Source organism: Dipteris shenzhenensis, chromosome 1 (genome assembly GCF_047967505.1).
Source record: "Dipteris shenzhenensis isolate YYH24624 ecotype China chromosome 1, Dip_SZ_1.0, whole genome shotgun sequence".
In the NCBI taxonomy this organism is placed as follows: Eukaryota; Viridiplantae; Streptophyta; class Polypodiopsida; order Gleicheniales; family Dipteridaceae; genus Dipteris; species Dipteris shenzhenensis.
Window position 1 is genome coordinate 25,600,170 of NC_141596.1, and position 25,852 is coordinate 25,626,021.

Sequence of the window (25,852 nt, forward strand, 5' to 3'; positions counted from 1 at the left end):
CAATAGATGGCGCTACCTCCCAACCGTGCGCTCCTGTGAAAGAAGCTTCGATGGCGTGCTGGAAACAGTAGAAGATGGAGGCTGGATGCTAAGGAATTAGGAGTGCTGTAGCTAGTGATGAAATGGGCTTCACGAGCTTGCTCTTATATAGCCACCATTCGTAGTTGGTTAGGCTCGATTGGGTGGTCGACCCAATTCACCCAAAATTGTTAACTGGGAGTCGGTCCCGAAATAGGCCACTGACCATACGATAGAACCGATGCGCAAAATAGAGCAACTAACCTATGGTCACCGTTCAGCCCAGAGCCATCCGAGATCATCTGAGGCTCCAAACGGGCCCCGTAACCCGAGAGTGGGCTGCCCCGGAAAATACTCCATCTACCCTCAGTGCAGTCAGTCAAGGGATGCCTTCCAGCACTTGCATGTAGCCTAGTTAGTGGTGTGCCAACTCTATCTGAAGCCGTCCAGCCATCAGGTCACACATGGCCCCCATCTGGTGTCCAAACTAGGACCTACCGGATAACCGAGCTACTCAAATGCCTTCTCCTCATATGGGGGGCTTACAAATAGAGTTAGCTGGTTCCCGCATAGTTACATGAGAGTGGAGCATTGATATCTAACAAAACCTTCAGCTACACATTTCAGAGTTTTTGGATGTGACTTTTGTGCATGTCCCTGATGCTAACAAGACCAAATGGGAACCGAAGTGCTGGAAGTGTATTTTCTTGGGCTACAGTGAAGACGCGAAGGGTTACCGTCTATATAATCCTATTACCTAGAAGGTAATAGTAAGTCGCAATGTGGTCTTCTTAGAACAACTGCATCAATTGGAGGAGGATGCTTCCTTCCCAGACAACCAGGACCAGGATATCCATCTAGTATAACCACCAACAGTAGACCGAACTCCCCTAATGGTGCTTGGGAGGATTCAAGATAAAGAAGAGGAAGAAGAGCCTACAAAACCACAATGGCAACGACCATTCCCGAAGTGGGTAAAGCAGCTTTTGGACGGTAGAGAACCTCTAGCCATTGAGGAGGAACCATCCGAACACCACCAGTCCAAGAGATTAGAGGAGCAAAGAAGGGTGCAGGAACACTTTGGTCAACTACACTTTGATGATAGAGGTGATCCGTGCTAAAGAACCCAAGTGTCTTGAAGAAGCACAAGGTGATGATAGGTGGATGGAGGCTATGCTATCAAAGTATGGCTCCATAATGAAGAACAACACTTGGGATCTCTCTCTCTCTCTCTCTCTCTCTCTCTCTCTCTCTGTCTTGCAATTAAATTTTAAACTCTATAAATATGTCATATGTCCTACAACCTTATCTAGAATCATTATAGAAGCTCTTTATGCCTCATTTTACTCTACTGAAATCTACCTTAGACTACTTTTAATGAGATGTGCAATCCCAAAAAAAAATCTTATGATCGTGCAGTAGAATGAACAGATCTTTACATCTATATCCTTGCTCATGGAACTTACATAATATTTTTCAAAGAAAAAACTTCCATACTATATGATCTAATGGAATTCATTTATAAAACACAAGGAACACTATCGTTAATTAACACTTAACCTAGTAAACAGACCTAATCCAATGGCCATATTCTAATCGTTTATGCATCCAATGGTCATAATCATTTTTAGTTGCTAATATAATGCATTTGAGAAAAGCTATGACCAATTAATTGTTGCCCTATTGAAAGAGTTGCTTGGTTACCTAAGGAATATAAATTAAATTAAACAGGGCATAAAAATAATACAAATTAAATTCAAAGGGGATTCAAAGTAGACCATTTGCACCCCATTGTAATACTTAAAACCTAAACCCATGGATCAATTGGAATCTAAAACACTATATGCAATACCTCTTAATCTGTCACATTAGATCCTAAATATTAGGGTTGCATAAAACCTAAACATTAAAAATAAAAAGTAAATGCTAAATATCGGAATGAAAAGTGTTGGCATTGTGAAGGACCTACTTCCTCATCACCATTGCATATGCCTCGCACAAACCCATAAAGGTCCAATGGAGCATCAGTGTCTTCCATTGCTATTAGCACCATCATCAAGCTAAACTGTACTACACGAGAAGACAACACCATGCTGCACCCATCGGCAGCATGGTCCTATTTGGTCTTCGTGCATGTGTGTTGTGCTTGAGATGGTACTCAAGAGCAAGAAGAAGATGATGGTGCTCCAAAATTTGCTAATCACAATGCAAAATTCTCATCCCACCCTAAACCTGCAACCATAAATCAAAAAACAACAAGGCATTTAGAATACAATGAGACATTCAAAACCTTCTATCATCATCATTGCCATCTTCAATATCATCTATCCTAAAGCCACAATTCATGAGTCACTATCTCATCTTCATACCCATGTGGAAGGAAAATATTATTTCCTTCTTCTTCATCCAATTCATCCTCCTAATCACTATCCTTCTCAGATATTGTACCATTAGTCCCCTCCTCATCCCCTTTTTGAGGTTCTGGAATTTGCAATGATGGGACTACTTCAGGTTGGATAACATCAGGTGGGATATCATAGGTCCATTTTGGAAATTTCTCCTCACATTCCATAGCTCCACATGTTTCCAGCATTTTATGATTGGTTGGAAACATTTTATGATTGGCATAGATGTACACTAGTATCTCAACCTGATCCTCTAGAAGGCTATTTTGTAAAGTATGATGATTGTACTTATAATGACTCTAGTTTCTTTCTGAGCCCAATTTTGAGTGTGTTTGAGAAAGAACCCTCATTACAATTGGGCGTAGAAGCTCACTCATTCACCATTTCTAAGCAGATGTAGTTTCTCGCCAATGCTTGAACATCTCTTAATGGAAACAATCCCTCCTTTCATCTATCCTTGGCTAACTCATTACAAGACTTTGCAAACTCGTGGTTTTGGGGATAATATTGTTGCACCACCTTATGGAAGTCATGCATAACGATTGGGATTTCTTCGGACTTACCACTTGGGGTTTAAAAGGTACCCAATACTATGCAAGGGATTGTGACCTTCTCCCATTGAGGTCTAAACAATTGCCAAATTTCCTTGCATTTTGTAGCATTAAATGGTATTCTCTCATTCACTTGGCCTAGGTGAGGAGGGGGATTCCTCACAATAAGATCTTGGTCAATACTCCAAAAGTGCATCCATGCTTTTTCAATTGTTGGAGCCTTTGAGTCCCTAAGCACATATAATGTAGGTTTCATAACATTAGTAGCATCCTCAAACTGCCTCCATAATGTAGGGGATTCCAATGTTACTTTCAGGTCAAACATCTTCTCCTTTGTTGCCCTATTAGTCAGCTCTGACATCCATCATTCAAATGCATCACACTAAAATGCCTTTCTAAGAAAACTCCTATTCTTCACCAAGGATTGCAAAGTGTAGAAATACGTGGCAAATTTTGTGGTTGCTGGCAATTGCAACATGTTAGAACCATCACGAGACATAAAGATTGCTTCAAGATGTTGCTTTGATCATATTAAATTTGCAATGTCTTGAGTAGCACAAGCAATCTCTTTGAACCATGGCACTTGTTTGTACCAATCTTTCAATGCAGGATTTAAAGTATGCATACAACATGCAGATGCATATAGATTGTCATACTCCCTTTGCAATATTCTATCCGCCTTTTTACAACTCTTGGCAGTGTGCATTAATTGACTTGTGGAAGGCCTCTCCATGTGGTTATATAACCATCACATTCAATAGAGCATGGCATTTTATGCTTCTCCACCCATATGAGACAATTATATATCTAGTGTTATGCAGTTGTTCAAAAATGTTGCGATTTATGTGATCTTTCTCTTCGGAATATGCCTTATTTAACAATGTTGTACACAATGTGTGGTATGAAGGGGGCTTGAAGCCTGGTGTATAGTTAGCAATGGAATTCCATGCAGCTCTCATATCATCATTATCAACCATATCAGTGGATATCTTGACCACAAAATTGATCTGCCAAGAATATATTGTGCATTCTCCAAATCTTGAACCCAAATGCTCTCAACTATCATGGGTTGCCTGACATTAGGAGTCACAGTTGCCGATCTAGCTTCACAAGCCATAATTGGATATTTATCTTGCATGTTAGTGTCCACACAAGGTATTATGGCATGAGAGCCTATACACTTGTACTTCTATCACCGTGTATGCTAGCAGACTCTACTCCATTTACACCTTAACCTTTCCAAATTGATCTTTTTTGAAATTTTCCAAAAGATTGAATCTTTTGTGTCAAGGTGTGAACTACTACAGCAGCTTCTGGGGCTACATAATGCTAAATACTCTCTCTTAAGTCACCAAACAAGTGACCCCTTATGTGAGGCACTCCCCCTGATTTTTGTATTCCACAACACTTGCATTTCCACTCAACATAGTCATGAACATTAATGACCATCTGACTTGTGTTTCTCCCCCTATGCACGTGGAATACCTCTTTGAGAGGATTGCACCACCCGCATAAATCCTCTCCCTGTATCTTGGTTAACAATCACGAGGTGGATCAAGCATTGGGGCATGGAGATCCTCTTTTATGAATCCTTGTTCAATCCCAAGATCATTATTAGGCATATGAATATTAGCTTGGGCATGACTCGATGCATCAACATTTGTCTAGCCACAACTTGTCTTGAAGGTTGTGCATAAATGTTTCTAATTACAAGCATTTTTTGTTGTGCATTCATAGTCGCAACTTGGAATCTATTTCTTCTCACATCATTGCTATCTCGCCTCCTCCTTCTCTCCATGCTTTACTAATAAATTAGATTAAAATCAAAATCCACCATAAATCCTTAATTGAAGACTCACTAACAATCACATTCAGAGGCACTCGTGATCGTGGTCCACAAGTTTCCCAAAATGCAAGGACTTGGAGTATAGATCACCCCCAAGAGCACACAACAAACACTCGCATTCACTAGCACTCATGTTTGTGGTATGCTATTTCTCCAAAGCGTAGGGAGTCGGAGTAGCGAACCACACCCACAAGTATAATAAATGTTGACTCACCCTCCCCCACTCAACCTTACTACTATGATCCAAATCGTGGTTCAGCTTTCTATCCCAACTTACCAAATGGTTTATTGGGATAAGCACCACAATCAGATCAAATGAAGAGCTTGTATTGTCCTTTCTACCAATATATAGCACCGAGTTGTGTAGGAAACTATGAATCCGTAGCTAATAACACCGATAGTAATATAGCTATTGCCGGTGGTACTACGATGACAATCAGTGGTGGTAAGATTGTATTACCGCCAATTATAATATCGACGATAAATAATAATCGCTGATAATTTTTAAATTACTGCCGATAACGTAAATACTACTGCTGGGTATGTTAATGACACATGTAGTAGTCTTACCTGGTTTCCTCATGATTTTTCCTGGTAATCAACATGATCACGTTGATTTTATGCTACTTCAGATTATAATTAATGAACAGTAATCACCCATTAACGCAAACATGAAAACCCCAACCTTTGAGAATCTTCAAAGACAAGCATTGTGAAGAATTAGTCTTTTTAATACATGCCTTGGGTTCCAAATCCATCTTGGCTCCATTTCAAATCCTAAAGGATGTTGTTATGATAATAATGGCATGGACCAATAGTATGTATGCTTACACGGGTGCATGTGTACACACACACACATACTATCCGCTTTTTCCTTTTGACCATTCTGATTACTTTTTTCCCTTGAAAACCCTTTCCCAACTTATCCCCTCTCTCCAGCTCATTATATTCCCCCTAATTATTTCTTAATTTCTAGAGTTTTCCTCTAATTCTCCTTTTTTTCCTTTTCACTGCCTAGCTCAGTTACACTCCCTCTAATTTGGGCCTAATTATTTCTCCCTATTTTTTGCCTAATTTTTCTTAATTAATTTTAAATTTTCTCCTAAATTTTTTTGCTAACATTTTTTCCCTATTTTCCTTTTTCTAATTCTCCTAATCTTCCCTAATCTTTTCCTATTTCTTAACGTTTTTTCCTTAATTTGTTCTTATATTTTTTACATTTTCAATTGTTTATTTTCCTTATTTTTCTCCTATCTAGTTTTTTCCTTAAACTACCTCTCCCATCTCCCTCTCTCAAAATTTCCTTCTTTTTTCCTTCTTTCCTTTACTTTTATTCCAATTTTCCTTCTCATTCCCATAAGTTATCATATTTTACCCCCTTCCCCCCTCTTTTTCAAAATTTTCATATTTTAGCCTTCTCTTTTTTTTTTCCTTTATTAAAATTTTTTCCTTGTTTATTTTTTCATTTCTCCTTATTTTTCCATGAATTTTTTGCTCTCTTTTTGCTTATTTATTACCTTCTAATGTCTTATTTTCCTTATTTTTATTGGCTCTACTTAATTAAGTCTTTTCATGTTATTTTCCTTTTAATTTCTTACCCCTTGCTTATAATTTTTCTTAATAAACCGCTTTTTTTTAATTACCACTTCTATCTCTATTGTTTACTAAACCTTTATTAATCTATTTACCCCCTTATTTTCTAAATTAACTTTACCCCACTTAATGTCAACCGTTCCCTAACCCAACCCAAACTAACCCCCTGACTAATCTCTTCCCCTCCCTAACTCTAACGACTCGATTACTCCTCCCTCGTCTTGTACACACCCCACACACGGCCCCAACATCTAACCTCCCTAGCTATCGTTGGCCCGACCCCCCAAACTGACCACACTCCTTAGCTATCTATTGGCCCTACCCCTCGACTGACCACACTCCCTTCTATTTAAATGGCCCTGCTTCCCACCTCTTTACCATCGTCTCATTGTTAATGCCTTAGTCTACCTGTCAGTTTTCCCTCCCGCCCATGTGAACTAACTTCTATCTCCCTACCTAGTACCTACCTCTACTCTAAAGCCCATGCTGTGCTCATAGCAGCTCCTCACTGCGATGTTGTGAAGTTGTTCTCAAGCCATCCCACTACTCGCATACCTCTTATGGCTAATTCTGATGAAGCCGCCACAAGCTTTCGTGGGCAAGGGTTGCACCTATTACCCTATGAGCCTATTATCTAGTACTCTGGTGCTTCTACAAGGCTGACTGCAAGTCTATACCACAATATGACTGCGTATGTGCACCAAACCTACGGTTACGCACGATCCATACTTCTATATCGAGTTGTTTAAGTTTGTGGTTAAACTTCTAGTTTATTGTGACCCCGATAACAAGGGAGGGGAATTTATGACACCTATCTTCCCAACCAAAGTTAAGCTAGATCTTACCATGTTTTCTATGCAGATTCTCCTCTTTCGTAAATTAGATGCTTGTCAAGACTTCACCGGCTCTTACTTTCTTTTGCAAATATTTTTTTGCTTAAACATTATTAGCATTCCTTGCCAAATAAACTCTTACATACTTTTTACACATGCTCGTAATTGGACCCTGACCTCGGAGCTTGGACTACCTAACGGATTCAACACTTTTGAACCAACTTTTGCTTTATGGACACCCATATAATAAATAATTTTTATCCACCCTTATTTGAGCTTCGTGTGCCATGTTGTTAAAAGGTTTTATATTTAAAACACACACACACACACACACATTGAATACACTAAGGATATGAGGTCATAATAACATTGGGACCAAAGATTGCAAAATTGTGACCATGCAAACCGATCCACATTGAATACTGAGAATATGAGGTCATGACAACAATGGGACCAAATATTGCAAAACTTTGACCATACAAATCGACCCAAGGTCCATTTGAAAACTTGAAAAATCAGAGAAGAGTAAAATATGTAAGTGCTAAACTTTATTATCATCACCATGGAGATTCATTTCTTGCAGCCATTGGCCAAAATTATGGGAGATTTCTGAAGAGCGTCATCGTCCATCAATTCGATCTCACTAGTATCTATAATGGTGGGATGTTATGTGCATTGCAAAGTGAGGAGAAGCATGCTAGTGACAAGAAGGGTGCTTAACAAGGGCAAGGTAGGAGTAGAATAGGTCCCCACGATGCTGGAAAAAAAGAATCAATATTAGTCGTCTCGCGAATAGAAAAAATTAACCCATTCATAAGTTGATTAATGGGGGCATAAGAGGTGATTAAGAAAATTAGTCGGTGCATTCGAGTTGATTTTGTCAAGAACATTCCTCGCATGGTTTAGTGGAGGGAGGTAGGGGATGTGTTTGATTTGTGGTGAGCAGGGAGAGAGAGACATAGAGGGAGAGGTGAAGGGAGGGAGAGGGGTGCGAAGGAGGGAGAGGCTAGAGAGAAAGCAAGAGGGGGAGACACATGCACTTGCACACACACATGCACACACACACACACACACATTTTTGTGTAAAAGAACCTTTCATTAAGAAGGATGTATATTCATAGCTATCCAAAAGTGGAACAAGTACTACTCATAAACTAGAAGAAGGTGGAAAAAAGCTTCTCCATTGAAGAGCAGCTTGTACTCCAAAACTACAAACAGTGGAACAATACTTCTAGCTAGGCCGGAGGAAAATCTCCCATGAAATGTGCATCATGGAGGGAGCGATGCAAGGAGGGATGGAAGAAACGATAAATATCCATAGAGGAGTGTCCATACAACTGAGTGTTATAAACATGATATAAAGACCGTAGTGCCCAATAACAACACCAACTAAAGAACTGAACATAGTTTGATGTAGAGGCATATCTCCCAAATAACTTGAACTACCACTAAAAGAGATACTAGGAAATCGATCATAAAGATAAGTTCCCAATTTGGGAAGAAAATCATGGGTGAATGAGCAAGTCCAAAGAAGATGTCGTATTGTCTCCCTAGGATGTAAAGAAGATGGGCAAGCTGAGGAAGCTATATGCCTAGAAGCTAAGAAAGAACCCACTAGTAGTATGCCCACTAAACAATGCTATAAGAAAAGCCTATGTCTGAGAGGGAGCTTATTGTTCCAAATATAGCTAAGACAATCCTTCCACAAAGCAAGAGGTTTGTCAAGATGTTAAATAAAAGCCCACACTCATGAATCCATGGCTAGGCGAGTAGAAGATGATAAGTTTTCTTGGCAGTATGCACACATGCGCGCACACACATGCACACACACACACATGTATGTGTATATGTATGTAGCATGCATCCACATGACACACTCATGCATGCATGTGCACATGCACACACATAGACGCACATACATACAAAGTACGTTTGGTGTAAATTACGCATTTGTACAAAAGATAAGATGAGAGAGAGAGAGAGAGGCGGGTGCGAGGGGGGGGGTGCATAAGTATGACATGTCTTGTTTGTTATGCCTCCATTGGTTATCTTATGCTATTAAAGTAGATTGTTAAGTAATAAGGAATGACAATTGCCAAGCCTTTTAAAAAGTGCAAATGGTACTACACTTTAAAGTCCCAAATTCCAAGATTACATGTCAATTAACACATCTGTGTTTAGATTTTGCATACATATGGGGTACCCACACTTAATCTCAAAGTAGACTCAGTTGAGATTTGTACATCAGTATGATTGGAGGATGTGGATCTTGGATAGGATTTGAATGGGTAATGGAGACTTGGTAGCCTTAAAAAATGAATCGATTAGAGGCAAACTACAAGGCTTGAAAATCATGGACAAAGTATTATTGGTCTAATCTTTGAGCGTTTGTATAAAATATGATCATATCTTTTACTTGTGACAGTCACTATTCATAGTAAAAGTTCCCTCCACAAAGTATAAGTAAATTAGTGCATCACTTTGAACAAAAAATGCTTAAACACTTGTTAATACATCTAATGAATGGCATAAAAAGTCAATTTAAAGTTGTTAAATACATAAAGCATGAAATAATCACTACAACATATTCCCCTAATCACTTGAAAGGCTTTTCTATGATAAACCAATTTGAATGCAATTTTTCATATTCATAATTTCATATATAAATAACTGACAATGCAAGTAGTCAAGGATTTGGTACTAAGGTACTCTTGCTTTAGAATTGGTTGATTATTACACTCACATTTTCTTACCAATAGGTTAACTTGTCAAGCTCATCGATGGAATGAGTGATGTGAGTTTTTACCAACAATGGCAACAAAAGGGCTTACTTGGTGGCAATGCAATGTCATGAGAAAGAGTTTGTATCAAAAAGCACGAGGCAATGTGCTAAATATTGTGGTGTGCTCTCTATGTGGTGAACTTTCCTTTTCTTTTTTTTTAAATATAGAGAAGATAGACAACAAGTGCTCTCTCAAGGCGAATTTGACATAAAGCATGACTGTGGTTACTAGGTAGGGAGGATGGCCATTGTCAATTGTCGGTGCGAGCGACCTTGGAACTTTACTTTCCAGGCTGAATTATAAGAGAGGTGACCCATTTTGAGACTATCGAGGGGCACCCTGCCCTGGCTCTAGTCTGGAAGCAGGAATCGAAGCAAGGTCGGTGGCCAAGTAGGCAGGAAGCCCTACCACTCGCGGCTTCCGGAGCTAAAACCTACAATTGATCTACTGTGCCCAAAGATAATGCTATTCCGTATTCTGACTGAAGTCTGTGTATTAACTACAGATTCTGAACATACATCGTATACCGTATACGGTATTAATTATTGAGTTGGTGTTGGTGAAGAGAACCGGCTCCACACAGGGTGGAGCTTCCAAAGCTGGGCTATGGCTTCCATGGGCACCTTCTTCGTCTCTGGCAATAGCACATACACGAACAGGGCCGCCATCACTTGCCACGCTGCGAAGAAGACGAACAGTTCCGCCTTCATCTTGCATAGCATCGCCAAAAACAACTGCGCCCCCGCAAATATGAAGAAGAATATCACACAGACGTTGATGCTCTGCCCCGCAGATCTTATCTCTAGTGGGAAGATCTCGCTTGGCACCAGCACTCCCACCGGCCCCCACGACCACCCGAACGCTGCTACGTATATGGACACCGTTATCACCACCACGATCGCGTCCTGTTTCGGCAGTTCGTTGTGCGCTCCCAGCTTCAGGTGCAGTATCGCTGCGGTTATTATCTGAAAGCAAGCAGTCATGCTTATGTAAGCGTACGATGGCTATGGCTGCAATGCATGCACGCTGAATTTTGTAGGCTAGTCTGATCAGATAGTGGGAGCCAATCTAATATCGGACAGCACTGATTTACCAGAGTTATCACCATCACAAGACTTCCGTTGAACAAGAGCGCCCTGCGCCCCAACCTGTCCACCACCAAAGAGGCAGCCGTAGCAGCCCCTAGCGCAGCTCCCCCCAGGATCACTGCAGAATACAGAGATGTACTTGCACCTAGCCCGAGTGTCTGGAAGAGCACAGGAGCATAGAACGTGATAATATTGATTCCTGTGAACTCTTGAAAGAAGGGGATGGCAAACGCCATGACCAGCTCGGGACGGTATCTGCGCTCGAATCATTAGGAAAAAAGGGAGCTCATTTTGGGGCCTTTTATGGTTTGGAAAAATAAGCTCTCAACCAATCAATAGAAGGCCAACGTAACGTTGAAAATTCACGAAAATAAGAGAAAATAGAAAAAAGAAACAATACTTTATGTAAGTACAAGCGTGCTACATTAATGAGGAGATTGGTTTTTTATTCGTAGAAGATCTTTGGACAAGAAGATAGAATCTAAACTGACATTTTATCTGACAAGATCCTTCCCGCTTCCACCTTCCTTTGAATTTTCAAATGTTGTGCCGCCTTTCGTGCGAAAGGTCTACCATTCTACACCATTGCCTCATTGTGCAACAGCCTTCCTTTTCCAAAACTGCTCCCTTGATCCTGTTTGGCGTAGAGTAAGATGTTTCTCGTCAACTGTCTGTTTGCCCACTTTCTCTTTCTTGAAACTTCAAATTGTTATCTTAGTTACATTACTTTGCTATTGTTACAGATTCAGAAAATCTCCATGGTGAACCAAAACCACGGCCGTTCTTGTGCAAGACGCTCTGTGGATGATAATGTTATGAAGGCAGAATTATACCAAACATCCTTACCCCGTCGACCTGCTTCTTCTATTTCGTCGGTAGAGAATTCAAGTACAGTCAAAACAGAAGGAACTTGGGAAAGGTTTAGTGTTTCGAAAGGAGCATGGGTGCTCATGCAACCTAGCAAAAGAAAAAGACCCCAGACAAAAAACATTTTCTTGGCATCGTGGAAGGGAAGAGTACGAGATTTTAAAATCATCAAAGGGAAGATATCCGTGAAAGAAGTTTTGATTCAGCACGTGTACATGCATAAAGAACTTGTCTTGCGAGACTATCCAAAAAATCTTCCGCAACACAGGCCTAATTGTATATTTTTCTATTGTGGTTTTTTCCTTCATGAGGTGTATGGATTTTTAAGATGAAGCTTTCTCTCTTAACTTATTGACATTCTTGTGTTGTTTTATTTCAGATTTATATCCTTCATCGTATGAGACATGGCAAAACATCGATTGTATTCTGGGATTTATAGATGTTCTGCATGGATCGATAGGAGAACAACAATACCAAGGTCGATGTGCAACAGAGCTAGCTCAATCGGGTATATTTTTTACTGATCATTTTTATCAGTTGCTAGACAAAGCTAACACACATGGTGTATTAATAAAACAAGACCTTCCGGCGTGGAATTCGGTGGATTGGCCTCACCCACATTCTAGTGTTACAGAGGCATATAGGGCGAAGCTTTTTACAGAAGTACAGAAAGCTCTGAGGCCCAATATTGCCACTAGGATAGTAAAAATTTCTTTGTGCATGCCTCTCACAGTTTTTGTAGACTTGTTTAATACCTTTCCAGTAAAGGTTTCAAAAACAATGTTCACAGTTAAAGCAATAAATTCGGCATGCATGCCACAATTTTTGGATAAAGGTTGGGATAAGAAGACATGTAGTTCAGTGTTTTGTGAGGTGGTCCAACCTTCTATGCAACTGAAGTACATGGTTGCATCACAAAATTTTATTTTCTCTTTTTATTACAAGCGCAGTCGAATGCTAGGCTCAAAGCTTGTCCCAATGGACCAAGATGAAGAGTCGTTTGGTGCACAAAATAAACTTATTGATATTGATGTTCTTGAGAATGGTGATGTGGTAGCCAATATCTCGTTAAGAGAATGTTGCTCCCTAGCTCAATTACGCAGTGACATTCTGTTTGAGACTGAAGGTTCTATCTCAAACGACTTTTTATTTATCTACAAGAACAGAAAGGTACACCATCTGATTTATCCTAGTCTCTATAAGCATTGCTATTAGTTTAATTTACCAGCTCAATTACGCAGTGACATTCTGTTTGAGACTGAAGGTTCTATCTCAAACGACTTTTTATTTATCTACAAGAACAGAAAGGTACACCATCTGATTTATCCTAGTCTCTATAAGCATTGCTATTAGTTTAATTTACCACTCTAATTCATATTGCTTTTTTGCAGTTACTCAGAAGAAGAGAGAGCTCAGTTAAATGCAAAGACATAGAAAATTTTAAAATTGAGATCACACATACTCCATAAAGAAAGGTTTTGTATTCAATCAAGTAAGATTTTGTACAGAATTGTTTAGCTGAATCTGTAGAACATATTTCTAACATCCATTTTCTATTTATGTACAGTTTCATCCAGAGGCTGCTCTACATTTTCTGGAGGATCTTCTCTCTGCTGCTCCATCCTGTCCGTGCTCCATCCTGTCTCCTCCACTGCCCCAGAAGCCTCTCTTTGCTGCTTCTCCACCTTCTCCTCAACATCAGCAGCAGGTCTTTGCTCCTGTGTCTGCTCCTCCTCAGCACTCTGTGATTGCTCCTGTGGCTTCTGGTCCTCAACATTAGGTGCTTCATATGTGGGATCAAGGTGTATGACACCTTCTTGTACTTTAGAGCTTTCACCCAGCTCCACAGTAGCTGCTACAATAGGTTTGGGGGAGGCATAGCTCAAAAACCTCCAAATTGTATGAGCTCTAAAATTATGTACATAGTTGGGGCTGAAGCTATCCTCTTTCATCTGCAATGGCAGAGGATAATTTAGAACACTTTGTATCATTATGAATTATCTTCAAGCTAAATGAAAAGTATTTTTCCTTACCAGATCTGGCTGTTCCTTTTCAAAGTAGCTTGAAAGTATATATTTTGCATTGATCAGCACCCTCCATCCACAACTACTTGAATCATTTTGTTGTGGTGTCTGTACAGTTAGAAAAAAATGTTAGAAACTGTGAGCATCAGCACAAAACAAAATTATTCAATAAGTTCAAAGACATAGCATTTAATAGACTTTTTACCTCTAGACTTAATGGCTCTATTGAATCCAACAGAGAGACATTTGGAGGACAATGATCCAATGCATCTAATAGCCTTCTAATACAACTACAATATGTATAATTTAGTTAGTATGGTATCAAACTAATGAAGTTTTGAGTTCAAAAAGCACACACAGTACTTACAATTTCAGCTCTCTGTGTGTGTTTTTTAGAGAGTTGAATAGAAAGCATTGCTTCTGCTGGATGTCAATAGACACAAAACTCCAGTGGTCACTGCATAAGGAAAAAAATATAAGAAAATGAAAGGCTACAAGAGCTCCCAATATTAAAGAAGAATCTTAAAAGAAGTAGTCACCCACATACCTGCTATGATATGGAAGTAGCAAAATGTCAATTACTTCAAAATTGCAGTGTTTGAACCAGCTAGAAATACTCATGGGAGTCTCCTTTGCATCTCTTAATCTAGAAGAAATGGCTGGATCAACAATATGGACTGTATGTTGTACAGAGGGATGAAGCCAGCTTCTCATCATGCTGCATAGGATCAGAACATAATTAGGGTAGGTTATAAAAGAGTTACAAGGAGGATTGATTTGCAAAAAATGTAAAATTTAAAGACACTTACTAGAGCATTGCAAGAATGATAGTATCTGAGCAATACTCATTCTTGTTAGCCAATGCTGCTAAGCATTGTTTTATCAAATCAAAATCATTGACTGAAACTTCATTTTCAATATGTACAACTACATCAGGGCCCAGCTCCTTCAACCTTCTATGTATGTGTAGCTCCTTCTTTCCAGTCTCCACATCTATAACAGATTTTGTTTCTTTTATTTGCTGCTTCAGTGAGTCCTCATAAGCAGCCTTCCCTCTGGTGTTCTTTGAGTGTGTTACCTCAACAACCTTTACCTCATCAACCTTGACCTTCCTTGTAGGTGGAATTAGCAATATATCTCTCATTTTGATGTCCTGCCATTCCACAGGATGAACCAGCTTGTCATATCTCCATCTCACTCTGGACAAAGTGTTGAAATCTTTGGCCATCAAAGTCACCCTGTGAGCATGGGCTGCTACAAGCATTGCATCCTCAAAATATTTCTCCAGGTAATCCTCTACCATTTCCTGCAAGGAAAGAATGGCAGTTCTATTCCACCTGAACCCAAGGTTCCAACTGTCACAAATTTCTCTCACCAGTCTTTGAAAGGGTGCTTTGGGTATTGCAAAACCTATGGCTTTCTGTTGCCTCCTTATTTCCCTAAGCACACCTGCACCCTTATTCAATCTTTTGGCCTTTTGCTTGAGCAAGCTCATTGGCTTACCCTTCCTGCCATGTGAAGCTCTTCCCTTTGGAGGCACATTAAACTTCTTGGAACCTGTCCCAGCTGCTATTGCTGCAAGACTTGGTCCTTTGCCAACTTGCCTTGCAGTTGATTTGGTTCTTGCCATCACTCTGAAAAACTGCATACAAAGGATTGGAAAGAGATCACAGACATGAAGAACATGTTCTAACAAAGAAAAGGCAATCACAGGGGTGGAAGAAGCCAAATAGAGAAATTTGCAATAAAATGCGATATGAGCAGTTTGGAATTTCAAACAGGTCCACATCGCATTTTGCTGCAAATTTTTTAAATGAAATGCTGGTGCACTCCTACAGTGATTTCTATGTTTCTCCAACCAAATACAGTATGAATGGAGGTCATGCAAGAAGATCACATGCAAATATCACACTTGAAGATCTGCATTCCTTCAGTGATTTCTCTGTCTTGGTTTGAGCCTATGCATTTCCATACAGGATGTAATTTTTCTATTTTAGGCAAGAAGATTGCAGAGACTAAGGGGAGTCACAAAACCAGACATGTTCTCACAAAGAAGGCAATCACAGAGGTGGAAGAAGCCAAATAGAGAAATTTGCAATAAAATGCGATATGAGCAGTTTGGAATTTCAAACAGGTCAACATCGCATTTTGCTGCAAATTTTTTAAATGAAATGCTGTTGCACTCCTACAGTGATTTCTATGTTTCTCCAACCAAATACAGTATGAATGGAGGTCATGCAAGAAGATCACATGCAAATATCACACTTGAAGATCTGCATTCCTTCAGTGATTTCTCTGTCTTGGTTTGAGCCTATGCATTTCCATACAGGATGTAATTTTTCTATTTTAGGCAAGAAGATGGCAGAGACTAAGGGGAGTCACAAAACCAGACATGTTCTCACAAAGAAAAGGTAATCACAGAGGTGGAAGAAGCCAAATAGAGAAATTTGCAATAAAATGCGATATGAGCAGTTTGGAATTTCAAACAGGTCCACATCGCATTTTGCTGCAAATTTCTGAAATGACATGCTGGTGAACTTCTACAGTGATTTCTTTGTCTCTCTAGCCAAATACAGTATGAATGGAGTTTATGCAAGAAGATTACAGCTATGGAAGTCAAAAAACCAGAACATGTTCTCACAAAGAGAAGGCAATCACAGGGGTGGAAGAAGCCAAATAGAGAAATTTGCAATAAAATGCGATATGAGCAGTTTGGAATTTCAAACAGGTCCACATCGCATTTTGCTGCAAATTTTTTAAATGGCATGCTGGTGCACTCCTACAGTGATTTCTATGTTTCTCCAACCAAATACAGTATGAATGGAGGTTATGCAAGAAGATCACATGCAAATATCACACTTGAAGATCTGCTTTCCTACAGTGATTTCTCTGTCTTGGTTTGAGTCTATGCATTTCCATACAGTATGTATTTTTTCTATTTTAGGCAAAAAGATTGCAGAGACTAAGGGGAGAACCCATTGTTACTGACCTGGAATCTATCTGTGGATGTTCTGTGCTGCTGAGGAGTAATCTGTGCTGAGGATGATTCTGTGCTGCTGGACAAGATGCTGATGCTGTAGAGTATGGAGGTAGGGAGGCAAGAGAGCAGAGACTGGAGGGCAAGAGTTCTAAAATAGGATACCACAAAGAAGTGCAAATAGAATTAAAGAATCACTAAATCCCACACGTGTGGAATCTAGTCGTTTTTCACACGTGTGGATGGGACCCAGATCTCTTGGAGTTTGAAATCTGGCACGTGTGAAAGTACACTTTATTCCTTGGAACTTGTGCCATTCATGATTTCATCATCAATACCACAACCACTTTTCCCTCCCCTGGATTCCAATCTCTCATCCCTGCCACGACTCTCTCCTGATCCTTTCTCTCTAATCCTTTCCTACCCAGCACACTCCATCCAGACTGCAACCTGCCTGAAGACAGTACTGCCAGATCTCCAGGTTACCTAGAGTGCAAAGTTCAAGCTAGAGAAAGAGCAGGAGATTTACCAGTGCAACTCAATCAGCATGGAAAAGGAAAAAAAAGATCAGAGTTCTAGTTTGGTTTCAATGTTTTTCAACATTTATTTCTTCCATCCATTGGATTTTTGATGTCCCAATGTCTTCACTCAGCTCCATCCTTCTTCCACAATGTGGTAAATCACCCAGAAATTAGATTGTAGGTTGATATGAATAGAAACAAGAAATTTGCAACAAAATGCGAGGAGAGTGGTTTAGAATTCTCTAAACAGCCCATATCGCATTTTGCTGCAAATTCCTGTTGTGGACTCCTTGCTCATGAAAAGTTTCACTCATTCCATTTTTTCTCTTGCATATGAGATCATAGTGTCCAGGAATCACTGAAATGAACCAAGTGCTTGATTTGACATGCACATGAACAGAACTTGAGAATTTGCAACAAAATGCGAGGAGAGTGGTTTATAGTTCTCTAAACAGCCCATATCGCATTTTGCTGCAAATTCCTGTTGTTGACACATTCCTCATGAATAGTTTCACTCATTCCATTATTTCTCTTGCATATGAGATCATAGTGTCCAGGAATCACTGAGATGAACCAAGTTCTTGATTTGACATGCACATGAACAGAATTTGAGAATTTGCAACAAAATGCGAGGAGAGTGGTTTACAATTCTCTAAACAGCCCATATTGCATTTTGCTGCAAATTCCTGTGTATTATTTGTTTCTCACTTCTACCTCATTAATTTGCTATCTTTAGCCCTGTGGAAATCTTCCTTGATGATGAGAAATGTTTTTGTTTTGGAACAGCTGGCTCCCAGGCCCCACCTTTCAAGAGGAAGCTGGACTTTTCTGCTGCTATAATTAGACCACAGCAATCACCAGGTGAGTGATGAGATGTCATGAAGGAATTATCTGGTGATATACAATGCATTCACTGATTGCATATGTCAGCATATAGAATTCATAGTATATAAGTTTTTGAACAGGCAAAAAGAAGAGGCTGGAGCAGAGTGCTGATTCTTCCATCAAAAAACAAATGGAACCAGAAGAGGACAGTTCTCCAGATTTGCTCCTATTTGAGTTTCTTCACAAATGCAAGGCTCAGAGTAACTTCCATTTATACCACAGTATTTTCAACATGGAGTTCTCAATGAGCTCTGTACTGGAGCAACACAAAGATTTTCTTTCAGACTATTGGGATGCCTTCAAAGAACTGACAGAGGCAGGAAGAATTGTGGGAGGTGAAAAGGTTTTTGTGCACCTTAATCATATTGTCTCCAATGACAGGCTGAGGTACCATGTGAGCAGAAGATTTGACAGCCTGCCTGCCTCCTATAAATTCAACTGTACTTTGCACACCAGAAAGTGCAGAGTGCTGGAGGAGAGCATGGCATTTCTTATGTACATTGTCTTCAGTCAGGAGTCTTTGGATGAACAAGGGCAGGAAACAGAAGAAGAAGACACATCTGAAGCTTCTGAAAAGGAGGATGTTTCTTTGGGCTCTGAAATGGCAGAGCAAGAAGAAGATATCAACCTTCAGGATGAGGGGCTGCAAGTGGCTGCTCTTGACCTTGTTCAACTGAGGAAAAAAACTCTGAGGGGAGCAGAGCCAGTTGAAGATTTTGATGTTCAGAGCAGCAACTATGCAGTGCCCATGCTTCCAGGTGTGTTGATTGGTGGAAAGGATTATGTTTTCCTCCATGATATAGAGTGTATGTTTGATTTGAGGGAGGACTATGCCATTTCCCTTATTGCCCAGGCTTCAAGGCTTGACAAGGAGGTTGGCATAGAGGATGACCATTCACTTCTGGCTTTGGAAACAATGTTTGATCCTGTAGAGGCCCTTTCATTTTGTTTCAAAGAGGCTGAAAAGTTCCAAGAGCCAGATGAAGCTGCCTTCCAACTCACATGTCAGGAAGCTATGAATCTCTCAGCTCTATACACAGAAAAGACTAGAGAAGAGGCTGTACAAGAAGGGAGAGGGATAAATCTTTGGAAAGATGAACTGCTTGTTGCTGATGAAAATGAGAAGGTACTTCAAATCATATACTTTGACTTCTGCTTAACTTTAGTTTTGTAGGTTGTGTATTGTCTCACTCCAATCCTTTGATATGTTGCAGCTACAAATTGAGGATGACACATTCCTCCAGAGATCAAGTGGAAGCAGGCAGGTTGGGTTTCGCGAAATGTCAGGCCTAGCTCATTATATTCATGATCTAGGCAGTGCCAAGATCTTGATTTACCATAGGCAGTTGAGCAACAATGGAGAAGCCATTGTTTACTTCCTAAAATGTTTGTCCAGGGCTTTAGGTGGACATGCTCTTTCATGGCAAAAGGAAAAGATCATTTTGATAGAGAGGTTGTCTGCCATAGATATATTTGGAGATTATGTGAATAAGCAGGCCTCTAGGGCCGCTTACTTTTTGTCTTACACTTCTTATGCATTAGCATGTGGTGTTAAGGACCCCAAATATCTGGAGGGCTATGGAAAACACCAGCTCGTAAGGTTTCGAGAGCCACCCATGATTGCATCAGGCCACACAGTCCAAGAAGAGGAACAGGTGGAGAGAGCTGAAGAAAAGGATAAAGAGACAGTCGACATCAAGCCAATAAAGAAGAAAAAGACTCCAATCAAGATCAAAAAGAGAGTTCCGATGAACAGGCCCTGGGAGAAATAGGATTTAGTCATCGAAATATAGCACAAACATTATATTAAATTTGAACTGATTTGTATAAAGTCTTTGATATCTGGTATGATCTTGTATAAATGATTAATAAGTTGATGATGAAATGATTTGTACATTTACATAGAGTGGTGTCGTTAAATATTAAATGAACAATATATTGAAATTGTAAACAAATTGTATTAAGTTCAGATCATATGTTTCACATTGAAATTTTTTTCATGCATAACACCAAGAGTCACTTATTCCACTAAAAAAATTTCTATTGAATGAGTTTGAAAACATGTGGACATAACACCAATAAGTTACAAATGAGTCCTATTCATGTTTACTTGTCCATTTATGGTTTCTAAATATCTTCGATTCCCTCCACTGTCTATGTCTCTCTGCTGCAATTGAATTGTCTAGAGCTTGTCTTCGTCTTTGCTTTTGGGCTAGAAGAAAAGCAAGCTTGATTTTGGAGCTAGCAACTTTTCTTTTAGCATGCAGCCTTTGTAGTATGCCTCGGTAAAACCATTGGAAGACTTCCTTCAGACTATTCGCCTTCTGACTCCCTCCATAGTGTTGTGTGTGTCTAAAAAATGCATTACGTGCCATGTAGTGAGACTTCTCCATGCCTTGGGTAGACCAAATAGCTGGGCATCCATACTTTTTGACAAAATAGGGAAGGTGGTTGTATATGATATGCTGTAAGACATAAGAATGCATAGTAAGTAATTAAAAAAAAGAAGATCACACTTAAGTAAAAGAAAAAGACATAACCTTAGCATGTAGTGAGTTATATTGCAGGTTGTCCACGCGTCTTTCATTGACTTTCCAAAATGTTTAATTGCCTCCTCAAAGTTCTTGTAATCACTCTTTGTCCATGTTACTTTGTCACAGAACATGAAGAGTTGATCAAGAGACCTCCACACCTCTGCCTTCCTATTTCGTGCTTCCCCATCTGCCTCATGATCTTTCACAGCATTATGGACTTGCTTCCACAATCCATAATTAATCTTTGAAACTGCTCTACCTTGCCTTACTTGCTTACTGTGTTTGGGTCAAGACAAGAATCTTCTTGCCTTAACACCACCAATAGAGGGCTTGATTGGTACCTCCTTGCCATTGGTAGACTTTTTAAAATCCTTTGTGATTTGAACATCTCCTCCATGCAGACCTATATCGGATAACACTTTTTCCAATGCTTGAAGAGCATCCTTTCTTTTTCGGGACGGAGTTTCCAAGCAAATCCAATATATAAAAATACCAATTTCTCAATAATTCGACATAGACCATGCAATGTGCAGATGTGAACATTACATAGTGGAATGTCCAGAATGGCCTTGAAGTCAGGGTCAACTTTATCTCTATTAGGTGCTCTCTTCCACCATTTTGAATCCATTACTTGAGCTGATTCTTTGCAGTAAAGACAAGGAGACTTTGAGTTGCCTCCTTTACTAATGTTATACATGCACTTAAGTGTTTTAAGATCCCCGGCCATGTGTCACTCTACTTGAAAATCACCTTTTCCTGCAACATGGAGATTCTCGCCTTGCACTTGTCTTTTGATTATTGTTGGTATTTCCGTGTGATGAAACACCCAATCTAGTGTTTCATGGTCTTCGGTCTTCACCTGTGAGATTATAGAAAACAAAAGTATTACTATATCAGATTTGAAAACAATGACCAAAATCAAGTATAAAACAACCCATGATCATACCTGGAACGACGAGCCTAACCACCATATGTGTTTCTCTGACTGCACACTAAAATACTTCGAACTCGCTTCAGTCAATGATGTATCAATTGCTCCATTCATCAATGTAATAGTAACTCTTTCCATTTTCTTTTCCTTTACAACCTCACACTCATCCAGTTTGATAACAAATTTCAAAATGCCTTTGCACTCCTCAAATGTTATTCCATAAAACTCGACCATTCTTTTTTGAAGTTGTTGCAGATCTAAAAATATATTGTTCCAAGGATCATACACAGTGGTTCCTTTAACACCATGAAATATTTCTTCAATATGGATATATTGCCCAATAAATTCATCTATACTTTCATTCAAATGACCTCTTATCCTCCACACGGTTGCTGGATTTGGCAGTAAAACTCGTTTAATCCTTTGATCTTTCAAAGTTGAGGATATCGCATGGAAAATCGAACTATATCCCTTCCTGCTAACTCCACTAACATCAAGAGCCTCTTGGATTATAGTGCCATCAACTTGATTATTGGATACAAAGTCCTCTACAACATTGCGTTTGACTGTTTGTATTTTTTTTCCTCAATCAAACCTTTTGCTACACCGCAAGAAAGCAATCCTTTCATTTGTTTAACAGGAAGAAGGTTCGGGTCCATATTTTCTTTTGCAGGCTCCAATAATTTCCTGTAATAACAACACAATATGACTATATTATTCAGCACCTCCATTCTTGTTTTGCGACAATCAACGAAATAGATATAGTCTGGAAGAGAGCCTTTTTGAGTATACAAAATGATAAATTTCAATCTAACCTTGCTTCCTGAATTCGTCGCTTGCATCCACCAGTCCCAGCCTTCAAATTTGCAATGTTTTTAATCTTCCTGCTACGTTGTCTGTCTCCAAGCACGGTTCTCTTCTTTCTTGCTCTTGTCAATTCTTTTTTACTCTTTGAATGCTCCTCGATTTCATTCTGCAACTGCTGCTCCAATTTTGCACGAATGGCTATCTCCTCCATCTTGGCCCCCTTTTCTTGTAGGTACATCATTTTATACGTTTCCGCAAATGCACTGCGCTGAAATATAACCAAGAAGTCCATTTTGTCCATCGCCGGCAAACCTCAGTAATGTGGTGGGATTGACAAATGGAGGTGTAGAGTTTTTTACATGACATTTTGGATATATGCTTCCATCGCACCATAAGTCAATATGTTGAAGCCCTTCTCTTCTCATATTTTCCCGCTGTTGAGCATTCAGCACCGTATCCTTTCGTCTTTTTTGTGCTGGAGCATATTGTTCTTCCAAGTCGATGTGAAGATGGTGTAATCGCTTCTTCTCAGATAGTGACTCACTAGTATCGGCCATTTTTTGTGCTCCTCAGGTTGCGAAGTTTGTTTTTCAATCTCATAGTCGTTTTGTAACATGAATCGTGGAAGTGTGGCGGTATCCATGTGAATATTTTGAAAACTTGCAATCACTAAGTTCAGTGATGGACTCTTAATGAAAGACCTGCACACGTCGGCCAAAGAGATGCGGAATCTTTCGTAAACAAAAAAAAATCTAAGAGGATATTTAATACAAAATCGTGTTAGTCAGACAAAAGATTATCTTATTCCTTTTTGAATTGACAGTTCTGTAGTACTTACTGACAAATCTGAGCCACGTTTCCGTATTTTACTATTTTTGAGGTCTTTTAGGAGAGAAATAAATCAAAAAATAGTGAATTTCTTACAGGGCCCCAAAATGAGTTCCCTTTTTCCCTAATGATGTTACGCCATGGATGCTTCACTTGTTTGCAAATCTCGCTAGCCTCTACCAGATCTTCAAATTCCTCTTGCACATCTAATGTTCCCCGCATCTTCTCCAAAATGGCACGGCCCTTGTCAAGATAGCCTCGTTGGATAAGACTGCTGGGTGAATCAGGCAAGAAAAGGGCTCCTATCACGATGACAGTTGAAGGAATGATGGTCGAACCGAGGGAAATCCTCCAGCCCCAGGGAACAATATTGGAAGTCCCGTAATTCACAAGGAAAGCCGTGAAAACGCCAAAACTTAGAGCCACTTGGTTCATTCCATTGAGTCCACCTCGTAACCTGTGGGGAGCAACTTCCGACAGGTACAAAGGCACAGACTGCAGGGCACGATTCAATCTAAGCTTCGTTTCTCTTTCTTACGTTTTCTCTCAAAAGGAAGCAGCAAGCAATCCATACTTATAAATTTCATAGGGAAGTTAAAGCTCAAGATGCCGAACTTGATTTGTAAAGCCGAGGCGGATTCCCAGTAAGATACGTCCCAACAGTAGCATTGCCAGGTCCTGAGCAGCACCGTTGAGGACGGACCCAACAACGAAACAAATCCCTTCCGTCATGATAGAAGCTCTCCTTCCATACTTGCTCGTAAAGGTCGCTGCAAATAACGAGGTAACTAATCCCGCTAGATAGAGCGAGGACGTGAATGCCGTGAGGACTTGACTGTTAAACTTGCAATAGTTGTCGGTCTTGGCTGAGTGTCGCTGGCGATAAACCTTGGGAAAGAATTTGAGAAGGAAGTCATCCATGGCGGTAACGCCCCCTGGAAGCGTCAAATGGTTAAATACAATCCGCGCAAAACTTGTATATTTCGATTATTGGAAGTCGGAAGCGGACCTGAGATTCCGAGATCGAAGCCAAAGATGAGTCCACCGGTGGCGGCTGTGATGCAAGCGAGAATTACGTAAAGGGTAGCATGGCGAGTGTAATGGTAGTCGCGCTTGGAGGAAGGAAGGAAGAAGGCGCCCCCCGCCATGGCTTCTATGGGCAGGAGCTTCTTGTCCAAAGAGAATTATAGAGGTTGCGTGCTGGTTTGCATTTCTAGTCTCTAAAAGTCACTCACAAGGTTCACACCTTCCAATTAGATTCACACATCCCTTCCACTTTTTGCTTGCCCCGGTTGCTCCCTAGTTCACTTCAAGGAGGTGGGTCCCTAGTTCACTTCATGGAGGTGGGTCCCAACGCCACCCTCAAATGGCCAAGCACCTACATCTACCTCAAATAGAGAGAGACGACTCCTATTGAACATCCATGACTTGGGTTCTCATATCTCGAATGTGACTCCCAAAATCATTAAGCCAAGATGCTTCATAAGAGTCCAAGCTATCCGATCTCCCTTTTTGACTCTTGAGGCCTCTAGGTTCCCTTTGTCACTTTCTCTTGTACAGCACTAAGTAACTAGTAATGTATACGACAACTTTTCCAACAATTAGGGAGACTTGAACGTGTGCATGGTAATGCTATTAGAATCATAAATTTTAAGTGAGCGAATATGCATTCTTCATGTATATTGCATTCATTTATGAATTTTATGAACGCACACATCTATTCACCACACACTACAAAGGGCCCACAAATCTTAATATCATTGGGACCATGAGAACTAAGGATTTGATATGCTCCTTTTAACCAGGTGTGATCATGTTTAACTTTCTATTTCGTTTTGGCAGTACCTTCTCTATAGGCACTATGCCCTTGGCACATTTAACCTTTGATAATTTCCTCATAATGAAGTACATGCACATAGCAAAAAATGAGAGAACATGCTACTTATGACATTGTACAAATGAATATATATCTAAATTGAAACAATTTACATAAAAATCTCAACCATGTAAGTATAATTTCAAATATGAATATAAATAAACATACATATCATATATATATCCATTTATATATAAAGTATTGTTAAATAATATAACCACACACCTTATGGAGGGAGAGCTCGACACACTTCCACTTGCCCTCCTCTCATAAATAAGAAAGAATAATTATTTATGGTATCATGAGAGTTCTCAACTATTGTGTCAATGGTCAAAATGGGCTAGAACCTCCTTTTATTGAAAGCTTATGATCGTCAAACCCAATGTTATTTCTGGTTGACATCTTGGTATTATATTTGAAAGCCTCGATCAACATACATATTTATTATCTACAAAAGTGTCTTATTCAAAGAGATTCGATCAAAA

General features: G+C 39.8%; 1 protein-coding gene across 1 annotated transcript; it reads right to left on the bottom strand.

The window, feature by feature from the left end:
- Nucleotides 1-10,524: 10,524 nt before the first annotated feature.
- LOC147905599 (sugar transport protein 7-like) lies at nucleotides 10,525-24,639 on the bottom strand. Its single transcript, XM_087380824.1, has 5 exons — nucleotides 24,501-24,639; nucleotides 24,107-24,426; nucleotides 23,588-23,986; nucleotides 11,123-11,377; nucleotides 10,525-10,994 (listed from the first exon to the last, which is right to left on the bottom strand). Exons 1-5 carry the CDS (start codon nucleotides 24,637-24,639, stop codon nucleotides 10,572-10,574), a joined length of 1,536 nt encoding a protein of 511 aa, XP_087236950.1. The 3' UTR covers nucleotides 10,525-10,571.
- Between the last annotated feature and the right edge of the window lie 1,213 nt (nucleotides 24,640-25,852).

Excerpts from the sequence above, each read along its gene's own strand:
- LOC147905599 (XM_087380824.1), bottom strand. The coding sequence starts at position 24,639 with ATGGCGGGGGGCGCCTTCTTCCTTCCTTCCTCCAAGCGCGACTACCAT. Across the intron at positions 23,987-24,106 it reads GCCTCGGCTTTACAAATCAA|TCTGTGCCTTTGTACCTGTC; the intron begins GTTCGGCATCTT and ends CGTGCCCTGCAG. Across the intron at positions 10,995-11,122 it reads TTGTGATGGTGATAACTCTG|ATAATAACCGCAGCGATACT; the intron begins GTAAATCAGTGC and ends GCTTGCTTTCAG.